Here is a 24,102-nt window from a genome sequence, read left to right as displayed (position 1 = left end):
GAGTCTAAAAACTTCAAAACAATCTTAAAATTTTTAAACCCATCATTTAGAAGAAGGAAAGAAACATATTTTTTCAATACCAGAGAAGATTGTGCTTATATCTGCAGCTGTAGCCAGAGTTTCTATTAGCCATACACTTCTCTAAACAGCTAGAGAACCCTAGAGATTTATGCTACAGACCACCCAGCAGCTGCATGTTTAAGGATGAAAAATGTTGGCAAAATGCCAAGTCATCAAATAAAGACAGATTAACTACTTCGTGGGGTGGGAGTTCAGCTTCAACCCAGCAGTAAGGTATAGAACTAGATCTCACAGAGATGCTTCCGATGTTGGGCTACTCTTTTGTTAAGTCAGCTCTTAGCAAATTGCCCAGCCACGTACGTCCTCTGATGTTAGAGATCCCCGGAATGATGCACTGATCCAGCAGCCAAAGTAATCTGGTTCATGGAAGAACACCTCAACACCAAAGCCAACATGGCAGCCACTGGCACAGCGAGCGTCCAGCTTTCAGTTCATGTTTGTGTTTCCATGTGGGTTCCTGCTGCATCATCTGGTGATATTTTGGTATAAGTTGTATTTTTTTGCCTTCATTCGCAAGCCTAAAAGCTTAAAAGGATTGATTTAGAACAGAAAATGAAGCCTTAAAAAATGTACAAAGATGACCAGAGTTTCTTCTCTTGCATGTGAATGTGATTTGACTCTTGTAGCAGTAAAAAATAATTTGAAGGATGGACACACTCATAAAAGAGCATATTAAAGGTCTAAACCTCTAAAGTCTGCAGTGCTAATGATGCAGTGTTCTTGTACACAGTTTGAATTGCACAAGACCTTCTGGAATAAAAAGATTGCATGTCAGGGAATCAACTTTGGTGCTGGACCTGCCCTACAGAGGATGAGTTTAGCAGTGGGCTTTTATTTCAAGTATTTTTGCCCAGATTTCTTTTTCTTTTTCCATGGGTTTGGTATGCTTGATGTGTTGCCTTTCATCGACATTTGGAAGCTCTGCTATATTGAGGCCCATTAGGGGTACCTCTTCTGTTAATTTCTAACATTATCGATTGGCCTTTCTTTCTCTCTTCTATTAGCGATGCACCTCTGGACCTAAAGATTAAAGCCAGTATGATTTCAGATATGTTCACTGTTGTAGGTGAGTAGTGGTGTTTTCTGAAGACTCACATAAAAGTTAACCAGAGCATCCATTTTGTCGGGCTTTCTAGGTGTTGCCAATTGGCAGTTCTAAGCCATGCTGAGTGTTTTGTACTGAGAAATTATATTTTCAGGCAAGTGTTTATATGTTTTTACTCCCCCTGGCTCCATCCTGTCCTGAGGCTGAACCACAACTAGGGCTGAGAACTAATTCCTGGGGCACAGGAATTACAAGCCGAGAAAGAGCCTTAACCAAAGGTCTGGAGACAGTCTATTTTTTTCAGAGCTGGGAGAGTGTGACTGACTGAAGAAGCTTTGTTACAAAGGAGAGTGGCTCTGTTTCCACTAGGCAGTCTCCTCTCCGCTGGTGTCAACATGGTGCCACCACCCCCCCCCCCCAGTAGTTATAACTGAAGGAAGTCCAAGGAAGAAATCCCTTTTTTAGCAGATAAGCCAAAAACTTTGAAATGGAGATGGGCAATCGGATGGGTTTATTGTGGGTTTGTTGTCGTTTCCTAAGTACTCTACTAAGGCATGACAAAACACATTTGAAATGAACTAGTACTTGGTGGACCAGCAAATGCTGTAAAACTTAGCCACTCTAGTCTCCCTGGATGGGAGTCTGCTTCTTTTTAGGAAGCAGGTGAAGTGAGCACACACCTAACTGCTTAAGCCGTAAATAATCTAAGAAGCCCACTTTGCCAGGAGACCATCTTCAGCTGTTCTAGGAGTAGATTTTTTTTTTTTTAAGATTTTATTTATTTATTTGACAGAGATCACAAGTAGGCAGAGAGGCAGGCGGCGTGGCGGGGGTGGGATGGGGAGAAGCAAGCTCCCTGCTGAGCAGGGAGCCTGATGCCGGCTGCATCCCAGGACCTTGGGATCATGACCTGAGCCGAAGGCAGAGGCTTTCACCCACTGAGCCACCCAGGTGCCCCAGGAGTAGATCTTGTAACAGGACAGGACCCCTCACCTGCTCTTGGATTCTCCCAGTAAAAACAACATTATTTTCCAGTCACCCTCTAGGAGGCCACTTTAAAATAATTTGTTTTTATAAACAACTGTGTATTTTTAAATGGTGATTTACACTTTTTACTCTGAAATTCATCAAAAATCCACATCTCTTTTTGAATCAGAATCAGCTCCCTAGCAAGGAAGGTTGATTTATCTGCATATTTTCCATTCTCGTGCTGTCCAGTTTTGGTGGTTTGAAGTTCAAGTGGAGTGTGTGTCTGAGAGAGCCATGCCTCATCCTTCTGAGGATAGATCTCTAATATTTATGACTATGAAACTGACTTTGTATCTCTAAAGAAAAGGTACAGCTAAACCTGCTAATTTCTTAGAAAATGGTAGGTTTTAATGTTTGCCATTCCCCATTCAGGATTTGTGTGCCAGGATCCTGCCCAGAGGGCATCAACCCGGCCAATTTATCCCACCTTTGAGTCTTCCAGGCGAAACCCTTTCCAGAAACCTCAGGTAAGCAAATTCAGCAGCAGGGAGCCCAAAGAGGCTTACTGGAAAGTGGTAGCTGATGTAAATGAGTGAGCTGAAGCGCTACAGATATGACGTCACTGAGAGCAGGAGAATTTGGGGATCATTCCAGACAGGAGGCAGTTACATTCCGCTGTGGCTGATAGCATATGCTTTCATTGCTTTCAAGCTAACTTACTGTCTGCTTTTTGTTTTTCTTTTCTTTTGCCTTTTTTCATTATCTGTCCTTTTTTCTTTTTCTCTTTAAGAATCACCTGCTCTTTTCCCCAAATCGATATGCTCATAAACAAGGCACAGAGAGGGAGCCGACAAATTCCTAGTCGTTACTCTGCTACATTCTTTCTGATCTTCAGGCTAGCTTTGTGAAAAGATGCTTGTTGAAAGAACATCTTTTCTACAGGTGCTCAGTGATCATGAGGTGTTAACTGAGGTTCAGTGAGATCAACGCCTACAGAATCCTGTGTGTGTCTGAAACGTCACTTGATCAAGCGTCGCTCCCATCTTTGTGTCCTCTGCATCTGTGTTCCAGTTAAACCAATCAGCTCATTGTTGTGCCTGCTCGGTCCATCATCTAATCCATCCCTGCCTGTCTAGACCGGGCTAGTTTCTACTATGTTCTTTGCCTTTAACATTTCTTCTTAGCTAAAAGATCCACCTTCCTCCTCTCTTCCCATCTAGATTGATGACCTTGCCTGCTCAGAAGTCTTGAAATCATTTCCTATTAAATCCATCCCATTCTGGCATGACTCCAGTGCATGGTTTTGGCATTCATTGATTTGTTGCTTTGACATTGTCCAGTGTTCCTCTGCTAGACTGTAAGCTCTTTGAAGGCAGAAATAGCTGCTTCTTCCCCCTGCCTCCCCTTTCCCTTTCTTCTCCCATCCATTGATTCCTCCTCCACTTCTCCCTTCTCCTGTCACCACTCGTTCTGCGTTTTTTCCTTTAGCTTGCTGGTGTCATTTTGAGTAGCGCTATTTCTGTCTGCCAAGCTTGTCACTCTTACTTACACAGCTGTATTTCTAAGTTTTCATTAGAACAGGGTGTCCAAGCTCTACTGCCTAGAGGGGTTGCGGGCAGACAATGGGAATGGGTAAGAGGGCCGGGTACAGGACAGCTGGGAGGAAGGGATGCAGCTGTGCTGGACTGGAGCCTGTGCCCCATATTAAAAAGGGGCAGCTGTTTTCTGATGTGCTGTAACTGATCATTGCCGTGCATGAGTGTGGAACACATGTTGTCAGAACCTTCCTCCTATCAAGAGAAATGAGAAGTCTTATTTTAAAATATTGCCAACTGGTCCCGTTAAAGAAAAAATACTTTGCAGACCAAATGCAACGTGTCTTTGAGCTAGACGCACTCTGTGACCACCTGCTCTAGGATCGTCCCCTGTTAGCACTAGAGTTGCGACGTGGGACAGGGTGTACTGGATTTTAAGGGGTATTGTTATCTTGGATTAGAAAGAAAACCGGGCAGCAGCATTGTTCTTGATCAGTACATTATCACAGGTCAAAAGATTTTCTTTAATTTTTTAATAAGAAAAAGTAGAAGATTGCCCTAGGTGTACTAGCAAAACTGAATTTAGGCCATCACATTCCTCTGCAGGTAGTTTCCTGCAGTATCTGTGGCAGAGCCACAGGATTGTGTGTAAAGGATTGCAAATGTTTCTGTGCAGCTTTCACAAGAGTTCCTGCCAAATTTTACTCTAGGGGTTAGCTGTATGTCAATCTTGGATGAATTGGCTACTTTTCTTAGCCTGCCTCTCAGCGTTTATTGGCCGCTCTTTGCAAATCATAGAGAATCCGTCCACCATTTGATTTGCTAATTGGTAGGTCATGGCATGACTTCATCCATAAGGCACCTATAGGACACTTTTTTTTAAAGGGTTAAAAAACTGTAGATTAGTTCTATGTACTCTGGAACAAATTTATCAGGTGGAATAGTTGGCTTCAGGATGTATAGTAGGATTTTGCTTTCCTGCTTAGAAGACGAAACTGGGATAAATACACTGTAGGAGAAAGTGGTGTGAAGCATAATAATGTTCTGGTCTTACAAGCACAAAGTGTAGGGCTCTTGCTTTTGCTTTCTGCTTGGAGATCATCTTCTCCCTTGTGAGATCACAGACATCATAGAGTTGGAAAACCTCACTGTGGTAGGGGAAGATAAGGCTTTATTCCATTTTTCTATCTCTTGTAGCGTCCAGTGTCTGCACGGTGTCAGTCCTCAGATGCCAAACTGGTAAGTTCTGGATCACTTGGAGACTTCATTCAGATTCTTATTTCTAGTCCCCAAATGGAAGGCCTTTTAGCTTTGCTCTTTCACAGTCTGTGTTTGATGTACCTGCTTTTTGAACTTTAATAACATAGAGTTTAAGTGAAAATGAATGCACAGAGGTCTTTCCAGATATAGAACACAATAGGAGAGGTTGCAGGAATTTATGAATCCTCTTTTCCTGATAGTGATCGTGCTGTGAAGGAGGCAGTTGGATTTAAATGACGAACAGGATTTAGAGGCATATCTATCGCTTTGACCAGAATATTCCAGGAAGGAAATATAGTTCACAGACACCCTTTCTTTTCTTCAGATGTCTTATGAAAGGTACTATTGTCAGTAGCTTCATACTGAAAACATTTTCACATTGGGTATTGGGCTGCATTTGATTTTACATATTTCTTATACATCGTGATTTGCAGTTTTATGAATCGTGGAACCTTTGCCATAATAAGTGTCTGAGATGCTACCTTTAAAAATAAACTCAAGGGGCGTCTGGCTGGCTCAGTCGTTAAGCATCTGCCCTCGGCTCAGGTCATGATCCCAGGGTTCTGGGATCAAGCCCTGCATTGGGCTCCCTGCTCAGCAGGAGGCCTGCTTCTCCCTCTTCCACTCCCCCTGCTTGTGTTCCCTCTCTCTGTTTCTCTCTCTCTGTGTCAAATAAATAAAATCTTCAAAAACAATAAATGAAAAGAAAAAAACTAAAAATATATTTTTTAAGATTTTATTTATTTATTTGAGAGAGAATAAGAGAGTGAGCATGAGAGAGGAGAGGTCAGAGGGAGAAGCAGACTCCCCAAGGAGCTGGGAGCCCGATGCGGGACTTGATCTCGGAAGTCTGGGATCATGACCTGAGCCGAAGGCAGTTGCTCAACCAACTGAGCCACCCAGGCGCCCCAGAAACTAAAAATATTTTATCCCCAACTCCTAATGAACAGTATTTGTCCTCCTTCTGTCCTTGTTAGCATATTTGAGATTAACTGTCATTTTCTTCTATGAACATCTTTATTTTCTTTTAAACATCTCGTCGAAGTGACAGGGTAGCAGTGACGGTGCTGCTCCTGCTAGCTGATACTCCGAAATGAGGGCTGTAGATGTGTCAGACATAAGTGAGCCCCTGCAACTAGTAGTTCTTCAGCAAGAAGCTCCAGGATATTTATTTTGGCCTTGGTACTCTCTTGGTACTCTCTGATACAGTGACCGGACAGCTTGGGAGCTTGAGTCGTAACTCCTGCAGCTACTGTTTTTGACGAAGTGCTTTATGTGGTTTATATGAGTCCAAGAAGTGAAAAAAAGGCTTATTGGTTGTCTTGTCTAGCGTTTGGTCACTGGCTGATGTGGTTCCGTAGGTGTTTCGTTGGTAGAATTCAAAACGCTGTAATGTTTAGTGTTTTATGTTTAGCGAAAACCTAGGTGTGCTAGCTACTCTCTGTGCCAAACAGAAAACAAAACAAAAAAACAACCACAAAAAAGCCCCAGAGCTGTTGACTTCCAAGGGCTTACATTCTGAATACCTTTTAGGGATATCTACTCTTCAGGAGAACTTGAAAAAATCCTTAATTCATAGCCTTCTGAATTTGATTCCAAAGAAGTGTCTTTGCTGTGTAATTCTAATCTTAACTTCCCTTCACCCATTTTAATTTTCTCATGTCTGTCTAGCTCTGCTTGCCAGAATGGCCATAGACTGTGATAGCCTGTGGCCGAGCAAGGCCTCTCCCTCATGGCTGTGTAATTGAACACTGCTCCAGTGACACAAAGTCTTTCTAGCTTTATTTGGCCAACTTGATACGTGTGGAATTCTCTGACTCTTGTTCTTTGCAGTGTTCAAAGTCACCGACTTTGTGTGAATGAAGCGTTCTCAACCCCATGGGGGTTTTGTCCGAGCTAAGTTAGAAACGAAAACAAGTTCTCTGCTCTGGCCATGGACACTTTGTCAAGCTTTCTTCTTCTGTTGCTGTCAGATTGTGCAGTCATAGTTCTTTTCCCGTTGTCTATTCCTTTTTAGTCCATCGTCTCTTTCTACATTTCTTCCTTCCCTTGAATTCTTCTAGTTCAGATTTCCCACTCATCAGAAGTCACTTTTCAGGGTCGCCAGGCAGATGACATAGTTTCGTGGAAAACACACAGTCAGTCAGATAGCTCCCGGTTCAAATTTGTTCTGCCACTACCTAACTAGCTGTTAGACTTCGGTCAAGGTCCCTTGTGTCTCTGAGGCTCACTGTCCACATCTGTCCAATGAAGATAATACATACATGGAGATAGGGTGTGAAAGAAACAATAAAGCATAAGTAAAAATTTGGGCTAGTTCTGGACACATAGTTTACCTTGGACACATAGCTCCCTTTACACTTTTGGGTCCTGTTAATTTTCCTTTTACGCATTTGTTAGAGGCATTGGGAGTTATTTCGATATTCATATCTGTAGCCATTCTTTTCACATTTGCTTTCATCTACAAATGCAGATTAATTACTCTATTATCTTTTTATTTATCCATCCTCCCAGACATCAGTGAAGATTCTAAGTAATGCTCAATCAGTACCCATTCTGAAAATCGCTTCCTAATTTGATTCACTGCTGTTTATCCTACATAACATCTTTCAACTCTTTTCAGTCTTTGTTGGTGTGTTTTATTCATTATATTATGACACTAAGCCCCAATCAGAAATATAATTTAGAATGGAAATTTTATGAAATTTGTATAAATGCTTTTGTAAAACCCAAAGACATTAAATGTATTTGCTCTATTTCCCCTTTTTTGTAATTTTTGTCCTAAACATAAACATTTTAAGCGTGTTTTAAAATAAATAAAGCAGTCTCCATACTTACTCTTTATGAGCTCATTAAACTCTAAATGTTTACGGATTTTTTTTCTTTTATTATTTGTTCCATTATTTTACTAGGGATTCAAGTTAGACTTACCAGGCAGTAGTCACCAGAAACACATTTCTTACATTTTTGAAGATTGGTACCTCATTTGTTTTTTTATAATCCTCTGCTACCTCCTCAGTTCTTCATGATTTTTCAAACATAATTGTAAGTGGTTCTGTAAGTTTTTGTTTTTTTTTTTTTAAAGATTTTATTTATTTATTTGACAGAGATCACAAGTAGGCAGAGAGGCAGGCAGAGAGAGGAGGAAGCAGGCTCCCTGCCGAGCAGAGAGCCCCATGCGGGGCTCGATCCCAGAACCCTGGGATCATGACCCGAGCCGAAAGCAGAGGCTTTAACCCACTGAGCCACCCAGGTGCCCCTGTTTTGTTTTTTAAAGCCAGTTCCCTTAATAACAAGATGCATGTCTTTTAGACCTGCTGACTTGTATTTACGCCAAATTTCCAGATGTTGCCTGTCTCTTTTTGACTGTAACACAAGTCTACTTACTTTCCTTTTTTTTTTCCTTCCCTGGTTTCAGAGTATATTTCTGGTTGTCAATTACATTTAGACCTTCTCTATTAGCTATTTTTTGTTTATTTCCCACTTAGATTTAATCATTTGTGGTCCTCTTTGTTGCTTTTGTTTGATAGCATTAGTTCATTTTGCTTTTTAAACTAGATTTTACCTTTTATTTTCTAGGTGGCAAGATGTATCATACACAAATTGAGCTATTTCTAGCTCATTTGTTTCTAACACAGAATTCCACACTTTGTAAAACTGCATTAGGACATTTTTATTCCTCGTGTATGTTCTCTGTCAAAGAGGTTTTATTCTTGCCCCTCAATTATGGTATCTTTTATGATGCCTCACCTTTTTCATATTCTGAGTTTTGTTCGGTTCTTCTCATTGCTGGTACCTGCCAGCTTTCTCTAGGCAGAGAATCATTTTTCTGATTCAGCATTTGCTTTTTTTCTACTTTTAGTGGAGACAAGGGGTTCCTCATCTCAATGATTCTCAGTCAATTCTTCCATAGTGATAAAGGTTAGATGTGTAAAGGTTTCTTTTCTGCATATATTTCTAAATCGTAAGTTGCACTAATGATAATTTTACATCTTTGGTGCATGCTGCATGGCAGAATTCTGGCTTAGGCAGTAATTTGGCGGTTTAAAATCTATCTGAACACCCAGTAGTTAAAATCCTGTGTCACCTAGACAGAGGCAATGGTTCTGAGTTCAGAAGAACTTTATTTCCTCAGTGCATGTTTACTCAGTTCCTGTGCTGATAGGCACAAGATCAGTACCACAGAATGGCTTGCATTTGGAGTGTTTTGTTCTTGTTTTTGGCAGTCCTGATGGCCTTCCAAATCCGATCCCCCCCCCTTTTTTTTTGCTTTGTTTTTAATCTCCAGGTATGTCTTTCTTGGCACTCATAAGCATTTCTCTATCCTTTCTTTTTTCTTTGCTATCCTTTTTCTCAGTGTTTTCTCTCACCTGTGTCTATAATTCACGTTACATTTCTTTTTTTTATTTTTTTCCTGAAATCTCTAAAATTTAGTTTATTAAGCCATTTGGTTTTAAAAACATAACAAATATAATTCAAAGTTGGCCCTTCTTGGTTTGCGTAAAGAATGCAGGCTGTCCATAAAATTCCACCGTGCTGGAAGTAGTAAACAGTAGGAGAACACATATTTAATCTACAGTTCATTTCATTAACAGATGTTGGTAAGGATTCAACCAATTGTCTATGACAGTAGTGCTTTGTAGTACGTATGTAGCCACACATCTCTATAGATCAGTACAGCCGATATTATGCTGATACAGAAAATTCTCTCTAATCTCAAATTTATTGAAAAGCTGAGATTGGCAAAATACTTCTGACTTTCTAGTCTTATATTTTTTAGCAGCCTCCCCGAAGACACAGGAGACCTGGGTGGATTTTAGAGAGGCATTTGAGATACACAGACATTGGTAGTTACAACTTTCCGTATCTCCCTCTCAGCCTTTTTAGTAGTTTAGTTTGACGCAAATAGGTGAAGAGGTAAAAGGCGTTTCTAGCCATCTTTTTTCCACTAGGCATAGCATTGACCTTTTTCTTTGCAACCTCGTGATATTTGTGGCAATAAAAGAGTAAAGCCATCAGCCAATGGGAGTTCACAGCTAGAGCGCTCACCTAACAAACACCATTATCTTTCAGCCACTTCCATTTTCAAACCTCCTGAAGGCCCCAGCTGGTAGGACCTCCTGAATTCCCCCATGCCTCACCCGGACAGCTCATGTACATACACAAGTGGCCGGAGTTAGAACCGTGGGCCATGCATAATGAAGGAGTGTTTGTGAACCTGTGTTGGAGACAGCTCTTTGAAAGTGACTTGGGAGAGAAGACTGAGAATTTTGGGGGGTGTCAGTTCATTGTTTCTAGGAGCAGGTTTAGATGAGTAGAAGAAGGTGGCAACATCATTGTAATCTCAGTCACTGGAAGCCAGGAATGTTGTTCCACCTCAGAGCAATTCCACAAGATGAAAATTAGGTCCTAAAAAAGAGAGAAAGAAAAAAAAAATGATACAAAGATCAACAAGTAAAATACAATTACAAAACCAGTCATAAAAAAAACAGACAAGAAAATGAACAACAAAAACAAAAGAAAGACAAAAAGCAAAAAAATTTAAAAAAATGAAAAACAAATTGGAGGTGCCAGTTAGATGTTTTTCAATAGTGGTTTGATCCATGTTCTTGTAAATATGATGATGCATTTCTTTTTTTTTTTTTTAATTTTTTAGAGATTTATTTATTTTATTTTAGAGAAAGAGAGAGTGAGCCCCAGTGGAAGGGGGAAAGAGAATCTGAAGAGGCTCCATGTTGAGTGCGGAGCCTGACAGGGGCTTAATCTCAAAACCCTGAGATCGTGACCTGCGCCAAAACCAAGAGTCAGTCGTTTCACTCACTGTGCCACCCAGGCTCCCCAACCGTGTATTTCTTAAAATAGCTAATAACTACTTCCTAAAATATTTTTATTACTAACCTTTAATACAGATTTTAGCTTACCAACATTTTAAAATCCGTTTTTCCATTCTAAAATGCTTAATTTGTATTTTTATTATACATTTAAATGTATAGTTTATTATACATTTAAATGTAAAATTTATAATTTATATTCTCTCTTACATAATTTCAGAGGACTTTAAGGTACTTGTAAATAGTGTGAGTGATGAGGCAACTTGACCTTGGATAAGGCACTTGACTGACTGCCAGTAGCTTTCTGATCAGAGCCGTGTCATCACATGTGAAATAAAGTATTTTTAGCCAACGATAAGTAGTGTGTGAAATGAGAAAAGTCCTTAAAGCATCCAGTTAATATTTTGGCTTTACTGAATTGTCACTATATAAGTGTTCGCACTTTAAAATCTTTTCGAAAAGATCATATTACTTACATGATTCCCTTCCTAAATCTTTGAAGTTGCCCTTTGATTCCCCTCTCATCCCAACATGTGCTGTTTAATGCATACCCAGAAACTGGAAAGGAGTTAAAATTTTCCCCTAAATCCTCTGCAAAGCGTAGTTCTAACCATGATTAATCTGCATTTCAGTACATTCATTCATTTATTTATTTCTTCACCAAATATTTATTGATCTCTTACCCCATGCCAAGTACTGTTCTGGGTGCTGAAGATACCATAGGAAAAGCTAAACAAGTGAAAGTCCCTGCCTTTACGTGTTGCTTATATCTGCTGATTTCATGGCTTTTTGCGCTAAAGGTATCTATCTCATCATGCAGTCTCCTATCAGGAAATCTGTCTTTTATAACTCCCATGCTAGCTTTGAAGGTTGGTATGTATTCGTCTCCTGTGTGTCAAAGGTAAAAGCATTCGTGATGTGTATAGGTGTGTGCTATTAGTTTTTCTTGGGCTACTGTAACCAAGTACCACAGAAACTTATTCCTCACAGTTCTGGAAGCTGGGAAGTCCCAAGATCAAGGTTCCAGCAAGGCAGGTTTCATTCTGAGGTCTCTGTTCGTGGTTTGTAGACAACTACCATCTTGCTCTGTGCTCACATGACCTCTTTGTACATGGTCGGGCAGAGAAAGAGAGTGTACAAGCTCTCTGATACCTCTTCTTTTAAGGGCATTAATTGCATCAGGCAAGAGTCTCACCCTGATGACCTCCTTTAATCCTGATTACGTCCCCAAAGCCCCATGTCCAAATACCATCAAATTTGGAGGTTAGGGCTTCAACATAGTGGAGGGACATAAACCTTCGGTCTGTAACAATGAACATTGCTGAGAAGGTTGAAAGCTTTTCCATAGAGAGTGTACGCAGAGAGGAAAATAAACGTAGTTCCTGACAGTAGGACTGCTTTTCTCTCATCATGTTCTAGGAATTTAGGAAGACAATTTGCATGCACATTTCCCAAGTTACTGCTTCTTCTTCTTATTGGCAGACGTATTTGTCTTATCACTTTATCTCTTTCAATAATAGTGTGTTCACAAGCCTCATACCATCTGACTTCCTCTGTTTATCTTTATATTTCTTTGCTCACGTAACATAAGAATTACTTGAAACTTTTTTTTTTAATTTATTTTTATTTCTTTTCAGCGTAACAGTATTCATTGTTTTTGCACCACACCCAGTGCTCCATGCAATCCGTGCCCTCTCTAATACCCACCACCTGGTTCCCCCAACCTCCCACCCCCCCGCCCCATCAAAACCCTCAGATTGTTTTTCAGAGTCCATAGTCTCTCATGGTTCACCTCCCCTTCCAAGTTCCCTCAACTTCCTTCTCCTCTCCATCTCCCCTTGTTTCATTCCAGATGACCTTTGTGATGGGCATTCAGAAGACTGAATGAGCATGGCCCATTTGGCTGCCACCTTGGAGTGCCCAGGCAGTTGTCCTTGGTCATGTTGCTTGAAGTCCAGCGGCTACAGTGTTTCTTTTGGTCACATCTCTTGTCTGTGTCACTGATGACTCTTACCTCAGTTTCCACCCCCCTACCCCATGCCCGAGTTCTAAAACATCTCATGGCCCCATTTTCACCTGTGACATAATAGATTGTTCCTTGGCTTTCTGTCTTATGTCTCATTTCTCCTAACCCATACTTCCCCACTGCTGAAAAGAATATACTTACTGAAATAAATACTCGTTTAATCTTATGTGGCAGTTATCTTCAGATTTCTTCTATATCTTTGAAAATGTCAGATGTGCTCTAAAACCAGGATTAGGACTAAGAACTGGATTAGAAAGTCATGGGGACATCTTTCTTGTTTTTCTCCTTGTTTTCTTCTCAATCCATAGTATTTTTCTTCTATTCTGTTTTCTCTTCTTGCCTTTGAGTCTACTAGCTTTCATTTATTTCCCAGGGTTTAAGGCTAAGAGTAATGACAGAAAATGGGCTTTGGATTTGAGCCTATCCATATTAGGGAAGATAATGATGTTGAGGGACTGAATAAAGAGAAATGAAGAAATGATGATGAAAACATTTTGTTTGTTTCTGTTTTTCCTTCTCCTTAGCGTTCCCGTCCACTGTCTGCCTGTGATGCGGAAATGAAAAACCTTGTGGGCTCAGCCCGAGAGAAGGTGCCGGGGAAGTTAGGTGGTTCTGTGCTTGGTCTGTCAATGGAGGAGGTAAAGATAACTCAGGCCTTTGTGGGCTAATATAGGGTTCAGTGAAAATTACTGAGTGATTTATAACATTGATGACCAACTTGTATCTTATATTGAACATTGAACAAAGATTCAAGATGGGAGAAACTTGTTCTTAGAAAACAGAATCTTAGATGGAATTAACTTCTCCCTTCATGCTTCTTTCATATTTGTGGGTCGTAACTCTCTTCCTCTGCCCTGTAAACACATTGATTGCAGTTTTCAAAATGAGTGCTTACCCGATTTTCTCTTTCTGTATATAGATCAAAGTTTTACGGAGAGTGAAGGAAGAAAATGATCGGAGAGGTGGATTTATTCGCATATTCCCTACATCGGAGACATGGGAAATATATGGGTGAGGTGACTACCTTTTTTTTTTTTGATCTGTGCCTCAGGTCCACAGAATTGGGTTAATTATGACACAGGTGTTGGCATTGCTTTCCATGTGTGTCTGTCTTACTTTGTGTATTTACCAATCCAATACCTAGAGCATTAACAGAAATTTAATCTACCTGTGCATTATTCCTTTAAAAAAAAAATTCCCCTGCCTCCTTTGTAATAGCCCCTTAACCCTAGGTTAGACACTTTTAAAAATTTTAATGGTCATCATTACCTTTGAAGTAAAGTAAGTTATAGTAACATTTTACATTTTACCAAGAGTGTATGAGAGTCCTAGTTGCACCTCCTCTTTGTCAACAGTTGTTAGGCTTTTTAATTTTGGGCATTCTGGTGGGCATTTGTCTCTGTAAATAATGATATTGAGCCTTCATGTGCTATTGGCCATTTGTGTATCTTCTTTTTTTCCATTTTAAATTTAGGGTTTTTATTTTTTTTTGATGTTTGTGTTATAAAGGACTCTTGATACAGATCCTTTCTCAGACAGTCACATTGAGAATATTAATATTTTCTCCAAGTCTGTGGCTAGCTTTTTCTTTTTTTTAAGATTTTATTTATTTATTTGAGAGAGTGCACAAGTCAGAGGAGGGGCAGAAGGAAAAGAAGAGGGAGAAGCAGACTCCCTGCTGAGTGCAGAGCCCTATGCAGGGCAGGGCTCAATCTTAGCACCCCAAGGTCATGACCTGAGCCAAAATCAGATGCTTAACCAACTGAGCCACCCAGATGCCCCAAGTTTTTTCATTTCTATAATGGTGATTTTCAAAGAACAGGAGTTTTTAAGTTTCGGTGAAGTCCAATTGACCCAAATTTTTAAAAGATGCATTTTGTGTTTCCTGTCTAAGAAATTTTTGACAACCCCAACATCATAAAGCTTTTTCTCTTAATGATTTCAACTTTGACTTCTTATATTTTGGTCTGGAACAGTATTCACTTAATTTTTGTGTATGGTGTGAGGTAAGGATTGAGGTTCATTTCTCTTCATATGATGTAATATGTTTATTTCAGCACCATTTGTTGAAATTATTCTATTTAATTACCTTGGCATCTTTGTTGAAAATTAGTTCAAATATATGTGTGGGTCTATTTCTGGACTTTATTCAATTTCACTAATTAATCTGTCTCAATTACTGTAACTTTATATTGTCTTAAAATCAAATAGTGTAAGTCTTCCAACTTCTTTTAAGTATTTTGACTAAAAATAAATAAATAAAGTATTTTGACTATTATGTCCTTTGTATTTCTCAGGGCATTTTAGAATTCCCTCATCAGTTTCTACACAAAAACCTGCTGGCTTTTGATTGGGATTGCATTGAGTGTATAGATTAATTTTGGGGCAGTTGGCATTTTAACAATATTGAATTTTCCAATCCATGAACATGATAAATTTCTCTGTTTATTTAGGTCTTCTTTTTTTTATTTTTACCTTTTAAGTTTTTATTTCAATTCCAGTTAGTTAGCATACAGTGTCATATTGGTTTCAGGTGTACAGTGTAGTGATTCAACAGTTCCATACACCATCCAGTGTTAATCATGACAAGTGCACTTGTTTATGTCTTGTCTTTTTCTTAGCAGTGTTTTATAGTTTTCAGTGTAAAGGTCTTGAATGTTGTTTTTTTTAAAATTCGTCACTTAGTATTTCATGCTTTTGAACAGTATTAAAAATGTTATTTTTGGGGGGCACCTGGGTGGCTCAGTGGTTAAGTCGTTGCCTTTGGCTCAGGTCATGATCCCAGGGTCCTGGGATCAAGCCCCGCATCTGGCTCCCTGCTCTGCGGGAAGTCTGCTCTCCCTCTCCGACTCCCCCTGCTTGGGTTTCCTCTCTTGCTATGTCTCTCTCTGTCAAATAAATGAATAAAACCTTTAAAAAAAAAACACGTTATTTTTTAAATAGCTTTATTGAGTTAGAAACTTTATGTCTTTAAAGAGTATAATATGTTACGTTCGTTTTAACATAGGTATATACCTGTGAAACTACCACAGAAATCAACATAATAAACTTATTTGTAACCTCCAAAAGTCTTCTTGTGCCTCTTTGTAATTCCTCTCACCTGCCCCTCCTGGCCCTTCCCTGCCTATCCCTGTCCCCAGGCAGCGATGGTCTGCTTTCTGTCAAAGATTAATCTGCATTTCCTAGAATTTAATTTAATAGAATTCTACAGATTGTTCTCTTATTTGTTGGGTCTTTCTTTTTACTTTATTATTATTAAAATTATTTTTAGATTCATACATGTATCATGTATCAGTAGTTTAATTCCTTTTTATTGTTGAGTAGTATTCTGTTACAGGCGTATGCCAGAATTTGCTTATTGTTCATCTGTTGATGCGCAATTTGGTTGTTTTCAGGTTTTTATTACAAATGAAGCTTCTTTGAATGTTTATATACAAATTTTTGTATGACATGTACTTTTACTTCTCTTGGGTAAATACCTATTTGTGGAATGACTAGATCATATTATTGTATATGTTTAACTTTTTAAGAAACTGCCACACAGTTTTCTGGAGTGGTTGTACCATTTTACGTTTCCATATTAAGTGTATGAGAGTTCCAGTTCCTCCACATTCTCACCAACAGTTGGTATGGTCGATTTAATTTTAACTCCTTAGGAGGTGTGTAGTGATAGCACATAGGTTTAACAGCCTTTCTGTAATGACTAATGTTGAATGTCTTTTCATGTGCTTATTTGCTGTTTGTATGTCTCTGTCAATCAAATATTTTACCCATTTTTAAATGAGGTTATTTGTTTTCTTATAATTAAGTTGTGAGAACTCTTCATATATTCTGGATATTCCTTTATTCCTAGCACTTGAAAAACGTTCCATTATCTTTTGTTTGCATTTTTCTGGCAAGAAGCATGTGGTAATTCTTATTTTATTTTATTTTATTTTCTGTGCAGAATGTGTCTTTTTTTCCCTATAGCCTGACTTTAAGATTATTTCTTTATGACTCATTTTCAACAGTTTGATTATGATATATATGCCTTGGTGTCATTTTCTTCATGTTTCTTCTACTTGGATTTGTTGAGCTTCTTGGTCTGTGGAGTTATCATTTTCATCAAATTTGGAAAATTTTTAGCCATTATATCTTCAAATAGATATTTTTTTTCTGTTTTCTTCTGCTCTCCTTTTGGGACTCGGATTTCATGATTGGCTGATTCTGATTTCAATTGGCTGATACTACACTACAAGTCTGGCCCTCCTCATTTTTTTAAGATTCTTTTTCTTTACTTTGGATGGTTTTCTGTTTCTCTGTTTCTAAATTCATTCATCTTTTTGTCTGCAGTCTCAAATCTCCTATTAATTCCATCCAATGAAATGTTCATTTCAGTTACTTTATTTTTCAACTTTAGAATCCACTGTTTCTCTTTATATCTTCTTTTTGTTTTTTCCCATTATTTTCATGATTTTTTAGATTTTTGTGCATATATTATAATATTTATGGTAGCTGTTTTTAAATCTTTGTTATTCTCTGTCATTTCTGCATCTGTTTCTATTGACTGATTTTCCTCATGTTCCCATTTTTTCTTCACATGTACAATGATTTTTAAACATTGGATGTTGCACATTATAAATGTATTGTTGAATTGGTTTTATTGCCTTCTTTAAATGCTTTTGAAGGTTTTTTGGCCCGATAGGTTACTTTTAGATCAGTTTAATCTTTTCCAGGCTCATTTAAAAACACACCAAAATTTTGGCATAATTAACATACAGTGTAATATAGTTTCAGGTGTATAATGTAGTGATTCAGCAATTCTGTACATTAGTTCATTTAAAACTATTCCTGTGGTTTGCTTAGGGTAGCTTTTTGTTTAGATCTAGGGAAGTTTTACTATTAAAGACTCTTTGGAGATGTCTGTTAAATGAGCCCATTTAACCCAATTCAATGAAATTTCTCCATTCTGGCTGATGGATGAATTCTGGAAAGTACTCAGCTTATACTTTCTCTTTAATATTCTTTACCTTGTCACTTGCTCGTTGCCCAGCCTGTGGACAAAATTACTCTATGACTAAGCAGATTTGTGTTCACTCAAAGACTCAGAGTCCCTTGTGATGCTTTTTCTTTTATTACTATAATGTTGAGAATCTCTGTACTAATTTATAGTTAACATATTTCTCTTCCTCTGGTGATTGGCTTTTGATCTAGTTGGGATATTAGTGGTTCTAAGTATAGAGCTAGAACTTAGAAGAATTTTTAAAAAGTACCCATTTTGTGTTTGGTTTGTTTTGAAAACCCAGCTGTTCATAGAGAAATCTTCCTTTCATCTTACAAAATATTCTATGAATGTAATTATGCCTTAGAAAGACCTAGGAGGGGCGCCTGGGTGGCTCAGTGGGTTAAAGCCTCTGCCTTCAGCTCGGATCGTGATCCCAGGGTCCTGGGATCAAGCCCCGCATCGGGCTCTCCGCTCGGTGGGGAGCCTGCTTCCCTTCCTCTCTCTCCGCCTACCTGTGATCTCGGTCTGTCAGGTGAATGAATAAAATATTAAAAAAAAAGAAAAGAAAAGAAAGACCTAGGAACACAACAGAAAGATATTGCTTGGGTTTTCTTTTGATATGTTTTTGAAGAATTTAGATATTTACAGTTCCTAGAAAACATCTTTTAATTAATGAAAGTGGAAACCTCTACTCTTGAGTATTTCAAGAGGCAGGATCTTAACTTGCATCCCTTTTCTCAGGAACCAATTACAGGTAATGTTGTGGTCTCTTAACAGAGTCCAGTAATGATTAGTTTGATTATACTGATTTGATTCTGAGCCAGTGGAAATAGGACAAAGACTAAGAGAGGTGGAGACCAAATTATCTCCTTCTTTACTGATAAAGTCTAGGCTGGGAGATTTGATTATTATCTGTCTACAAGCAAACACACTTTTTGTGCTCAACAAAAAGTTGAACTTCTGATATGGGCAGATTTGCATGCCCATTTGTAGGCAAAGTTAGACTGGGCTATGTGGGAGGAGCACCTGACCTTGTAGGACCAGCAGAGGATATATACTTCTTAAGGGGAAATTGTCTCCCAAGAGAAAAATGGGACTTGCTCATTCATGCATTTCTGTTTATTCTTCTTTTTTTTTTTTTTTTAAAGATTTTATTTATTTATTTGACAGAGAGAGATCACAAGTAGACAGAGAGGCAGGCAGAGAGAGAGAGGGAAGCAGGCTCCCTGCTGAGCAGAGAGCCCGATGCGGGACTCGATCCCAGGACCCTGAGATCATGACCTGAGCCGAAGGCAGCGGCTTAACCCACTGAGCCACCCAGGCGCCCCTGTTTATTCTTCTTAAATTACCAGTCCAGTTAAGTCATTCCACCTCTTCTGGGTCTCTGAGGAAAGAGGCAGAGTTGGGCCAAGAATATTAAACTAATTGAGCTGCCGTCATGTAGGGTAGGGACCTACCCTACATGTATTTATCTATTAGCAAATATGCCTTTTTACTAATATATATTTATTGAGCATCAGCTAGCTGTCTAGCACTGTGCTTGCTGCTTTGGAGTATAAAACCAGTATTAGATGGGACCCCTGCCCTTTGAGAGTTAACAGTGGGATAATGGAGAAATTACTTATACATATAATAAAAAGAGCTCATTTGTATGGCTTTTCGTCATTATAATGTACTTCATGCACATCACTGTTATTCCAATTTAATGATACGGAAAGTAAGGCTCTGTAAGGTTACATGACTTGTCCATGATCACCCAGGGGACTTGATTCAGGTATTCTGACTCTGAATCTGACTTTTTTCCCGCTATATCAGGCTGCTTTCTGAGAAGAAAACTTTTCCTCTATGAGACAGTGTATGACAGGTCCCTCCTTGGGCATTCAGGAAAAGCTAAGGTAGTTCAGACAAGGTCACTCCTCTAGTCTCAGAGCAGTCCAGTCAGGGGAGGCTTTGTGCAGCAGACTGGACTTGAGGTGCTTTTTGAAGGGTAGATCATAGATTATTGGAGAGGGTGTGAGGAGGTGTCCAGACCAAGGCGAAAGGATCACTGGGAAGTGTGGTGCGAGAGGAGTTTAAGGGAGCTTGTGTGGCCGTACGGCAGGATCAGTGTTGAGGAAACGTCTGGAGAAAGCATGAAGATACTGGTTGTGTAGCTTACCCAACTTTTGAAAGCTTGGAAGAGAAAGAGTATGCCACCTACAGTAAGCGTCAAGGAGCCACTGAAAGCTCTTGAGAAATAATGAGTGAAACCATGTTCTGTCACATTTTCACACCCTTTATGCATCTCCCCATTCCCAGCTTCATTTGCCCTCTCTCTTAGTTTTATATGATTTTTGGTGGTGGCTTTGTTTTGGCCTTACAGTTTTATTTTCTGAATGTAGGATGTCACTTTTTATTAATCCAAGAAATCCCATTATTTTTTCTTTTTACTTCTAAATCAGCTCCTCCATTTATCCTTTTCATTTTATTGTATCTTCTGCTCCTCTGGTATTTTATAATTTTAATTTAAGCAACTTTCTCTTCCTTTGCCACTGTAGAGAACTGTACATTTATTTAGAAACCATATTTAAGTAACCTGTCCCTTCTGTGCTTGATTCATGGCTTTATTTCCATGTTTTTTTCCTTCAGCCAAACTTAAGAAATAGCCATTTTCATTCTTTGTCTTTCAGGTCCTACCTGGAACACAAGACCTCCATGAACTATATGCTGGCAACGCGTCTCTTCCAGGACAGGTAGGGATTTGCTGATCTCGTAAATTCGCTAATCTTATAAGATCACTAGATCATGTGATAAGGAGAAGGCACATACAAAAGAAGGAAAGAGGCTTTATTAAAAAAAAAAAAAAAAAAGGCTTTCGTAAAATCTCTGCTACAAAGGGCCTTAGAGAAAACACAGTATCATACCTATTGTTCCAGAATTCATTAACTCTTAGCACTGAATGTAGAGGCCACAAATTAAACCATAACTATCTTTAAACAATCTTAACAAATGCCCTAAACTTTATTCTTCTTAAAGGAAGACCTGTACTCTGTGCCTTTTTACATCAGACACATGTCGCGTTAGACACAATTTTTTTAACGATTTTATTTATTTATTTGACAGACAGAGATCACAGTAGGCAGAGAGAGAGGAGGAAGCAGGCTCCCCGCTAAGCAGAGAGCCCAATGTAGGGCTTGATCCCAGGACCCCGGGATCATGCCCTGAGCCGAAGGCAGAGGCTTTAACCCACTGAGCCACCCAGGCGCCCCTAGACACAATTTTAACAGACATGATCATGTGTTTTTCTAGACCAGAAGAGATTAGAATAATCAGATTAAGAAAGATAGAGCAGGGCAGTAATTCACAAAATAAATACACCAGGGGTTGTAAAAAATGACAATTTATAATCTCAATACAAGGGATATTAAGGTAGAATGATGAAAAATGGACATTGGAATTCAAATAGCACAACAATCAGGCACTCCTTAGTCCCACATACTTTTATTATCCCTAAGACATAATTGTCTTGCAGTACAGTTTAGTAATTGACTACCAAAATAAGGAACCTCAGTTATTTAGAGAAATTTACATTATATTCAGGGTATGTGTACTTTTTCGCAGGATACTTAAGACAGATACCCAGATTTCAGTATTTCTTAAAATTTCATGATCTATTATCAGGAAATATGTGCAATTTGCCATTTCTCCCCTTAAATTTGTGGTTATTACCATTGATAGAATAATTACACTGCTTCGCTTCTAATGAAACAAACCTTCAGATTCACTTAGAAGACTAGAAACTCCGTTCTCTCTAAAGTTTCTCTCTCCTCCCCCACTATCGTAGAAACTTTTATAAGGCTCCTTTATATTTAAGAGTTCAGGTGTCTTACCAAGATATGTTTTATCTAGTGTGTTACTTTTCATTAGTTTGGTTTTGCAGTGGGTGAGTCGCTGGAGTCTGAAGATTTAAGTCTTCCATCTATGGAAATATTCCCCTTGACCTCTCTTTTTCCTCTCTTTGAGAACTTCTGTTAGATGAATTTTGAATCTTTTGCTATATGCTTCATGTTTTGTTTTGTTTTAGCTTTTTTTTTTCATTCTTTTGATCTCATTGTTTCTTAGCTTTAAATTCTGGAAAGTTTCTTGAACGTTTTCTTCTAAAATTTTAAATTGATCTGCAGCCTGATCTATTTTGTTATTCAGTACCAGACAGGCGAAGGTTGCTCAGTTTACCTTTTTAACTTTGGCAAGTGCCATTTTATTTTATTTATTTATTTTTTTGGAAGGTTTTATTTATTTATTTATTTGTCAGAGAGAGAGAGAGAGAGAGAGAGATATCATAAGTAGGCAGAGAGGCAGGCAGAGAGAGAAAGGGAAGCAGGCTCCCTGCCGAGCAGAGAGCCCGATGGGGGCCTCGATTCCAGGACCCTGAGATCATGACCTGAGCCGAAGGCAGAGGCTTAACCCACTGAGCCACCCAGGCACGCCAGCAAGTGTCATTTTAATATCCAAGAACTACTTTTTGATTTCTGGCTAGATTTTAGAGTTCATGGCTATAATATTAAAATGGTTCTGGTACCATTTCAGTGTGAGCGGGTTCCCCCACAGCACCAATCACTTGCCTGCCTGTTTGGATCTGAGAATTCAACTCAGTTCTGGCACCATCTGCCCAGAGATTAGCATCAGATTGTGCAGTTTAAGAGTTCAGGCCTACAAGACTGTGTCATTCCCCATTCCTCCGCCTTTGCCTGACTTTGGATGCCTGTTAGCAAGGCCAGGTTGTCACCTGTGCTGCCAACTGACTGGCCACAGTTTGGGGTTTCGAACAACCTGGTCCTGGGCCTTTAATTCAGGCACGAGTTGCAAGTTGAGGTTGTTACTTGTACTTCTGACCTACCAGCTAAAAATTGGAGGTTCCTACCAGTCTCTCCTTCCTTCCATTTGATTAATTTGCTAGAACGGCTCACAAAACTCCAAGGAACATTTTGCTTACTAGATCACTGGTTTGTTATAAAAGGATATAATTCAGGAATGGCCAGATGGAAGAGACACTGAGGGCGAGGTATGGGGAAAGGGTACAGAGCTTCCATGCCCTCTCCAGGTGTGGTAGGTTTCCCCAGATCTCCATGTGTGCCCCAGCCTGGATGCTGTCCTTTTGCATTTTTATGAAAGCATCATTACATAGGCACAACTGATTAAATCATTGGCCGTTGGTGATTGAACTCCCCATTTCCAGGCCCTCTCCCCTTCCTAGAGGTCAGCCGGAAGTTCCACCCCTTTGATCACATGGTTGGTTCCTCTGGTGACCAGCCCACATCCTGATGGTGATCCGGGGCATTCCCAAAGTCACCTCATTGGCATAACCAAAGGCACCTTTACGGTGCTTACTGCTTAGGAAGTTACAGAGGTTTTAGGTACTCTGTGCCAGAGATGGGAATGAAGACCAAATACATATATCTTTAATTTCTTTATTTTTTAAATGTACTCATTTATTTTAGACACAGTGTTGTATCAGTCTGGACTGACATGGACTCTGTGTTTGAGGCTCAGTCTTTCCAGCCTTGGGCTTCCCATTAAGGGAGAGGGAAGTAAACCTTTCCATTTGGGAACCATCACCAAAATGAGATAGAATTCTCCTAGGGGGAGCATAACAATGAAGAGATTTCAGAGGTAGTAATATATGTTGTTTCTTTATTAATGATTCAATAAACAAGATCACCAGTGGGTCTGATAATCACCATAATTTCAAAAGTATGATACATGTTGCAATATTTTGAGATACCAACAACATCTCTAAAGTAATGTAAAAAAAGATGTGTTGGTTTTGTCGGGGGTGGTTTGGTAATAAAATCACATGAACACTGCTGCAGATGGTTTCCCACATGTATATGAAAGAAATGCTAAATTTCAGTTGGAGGATTAATTTTAGCCTGATGTCTACTTTTTCACATCCACCGATGGCTGATCTCTCCATGTCAGCTTACTCTTTCATGCCTCCTCCTCACACACTGCTGTCCCATGGAATAGCCTTCAGTCCATCCCTAAGTTCTCCTGGCTGCCTCTTTCATCCTCTCATCCAGGCTAGGAGGAGGTTCTGCAGCCCTTCCGATCCCTCAGTGTGATCAGATTGCCACACTGCCTTATAATTGCTTGTTTACTTACTAGCCTGTCTACTTTACAAGTTGGCTTTGGAGAGTAGTACTTTGTTACCTTCATCTTTGTCCTTGTCAGTTTCTAGACCGTACCACCTGGTAGGCACCTTCACACAAACATGCACTGGAGAAATGAAATGCTATTTGTTGCAAGCCCTAACATCTTCCAGAAAGTTTGTTTCTCTTCAGTCTGAACTGATACTTTTCTTCGAAAATCCCCTTGTATCATTGTCAGAATTA

At 39.3% G+C, this 24,102-nt stretch overlaps 1 protein-coding gene across 6 annotated transcripts in view; it reads left to right on the top strand.

The window, feature by feature from the left end:
* The window catches only part of LOC116862657 (tubulin polyglutamylase TTLL5-like), a 145,218-nt gene that overhangs the window by 64,720 nt on the left and 56,396 nt on the right, over positions 1-24,102 (top strand). For 4 of the 6 annotated variants that reach the window (XM_032850011.1, XM_032850009.1, XM_032850007.1 and 1 more), the window contains 6 exons: positions 1,086-1,147; positions 2,528-2,622; positions 4,828-4,869; positions 13,272-13,385; positions 13,667-13,758; positions 20,401-20,463. In XM_032850011.1, the coding sequence (XP_032705902.1) occupies positions 1,086-1,147; positions 2,528-2,622; positions 4,828-4,869; positions 13,272-13,385; positions 13,667-13,758; positions 20,401-20,463 (468 nt within the window). The remainder of the gene's footprint in view (positions 1-1,085; positions 1,148-2,527; positions 2,623-4,827; positions 4,870-13,271; positions 13,386-13,666; positions 13,759-20,400; positions 20,464-24,102) is intronic. The other 2 variants (XM_032850010.1, XM_032850008.1) reach the window with 1 other exon arrangement.

The sequence above is a fragment of the Lontra canadensis genome, unplaced genomic scaffold (assembly GCF_010015895.1).
Source record: "Lontra canadensis isolate GAN:19392208 unplaced genomic scaffold, GSC_riverotter_1.0 scaffold291, whole genome shotgun sequence".
NCBI lineage: Eukaryota > Metazoa > Chordata > Mammalia > Carnivora > Mustelidae > Lontra > Lontra canadensis.
The sequence above is the reverse complement of the archived record's forward strand: the minus strand, read 5'-3'. Positions and strand labels throughout refer to the sequence as shown.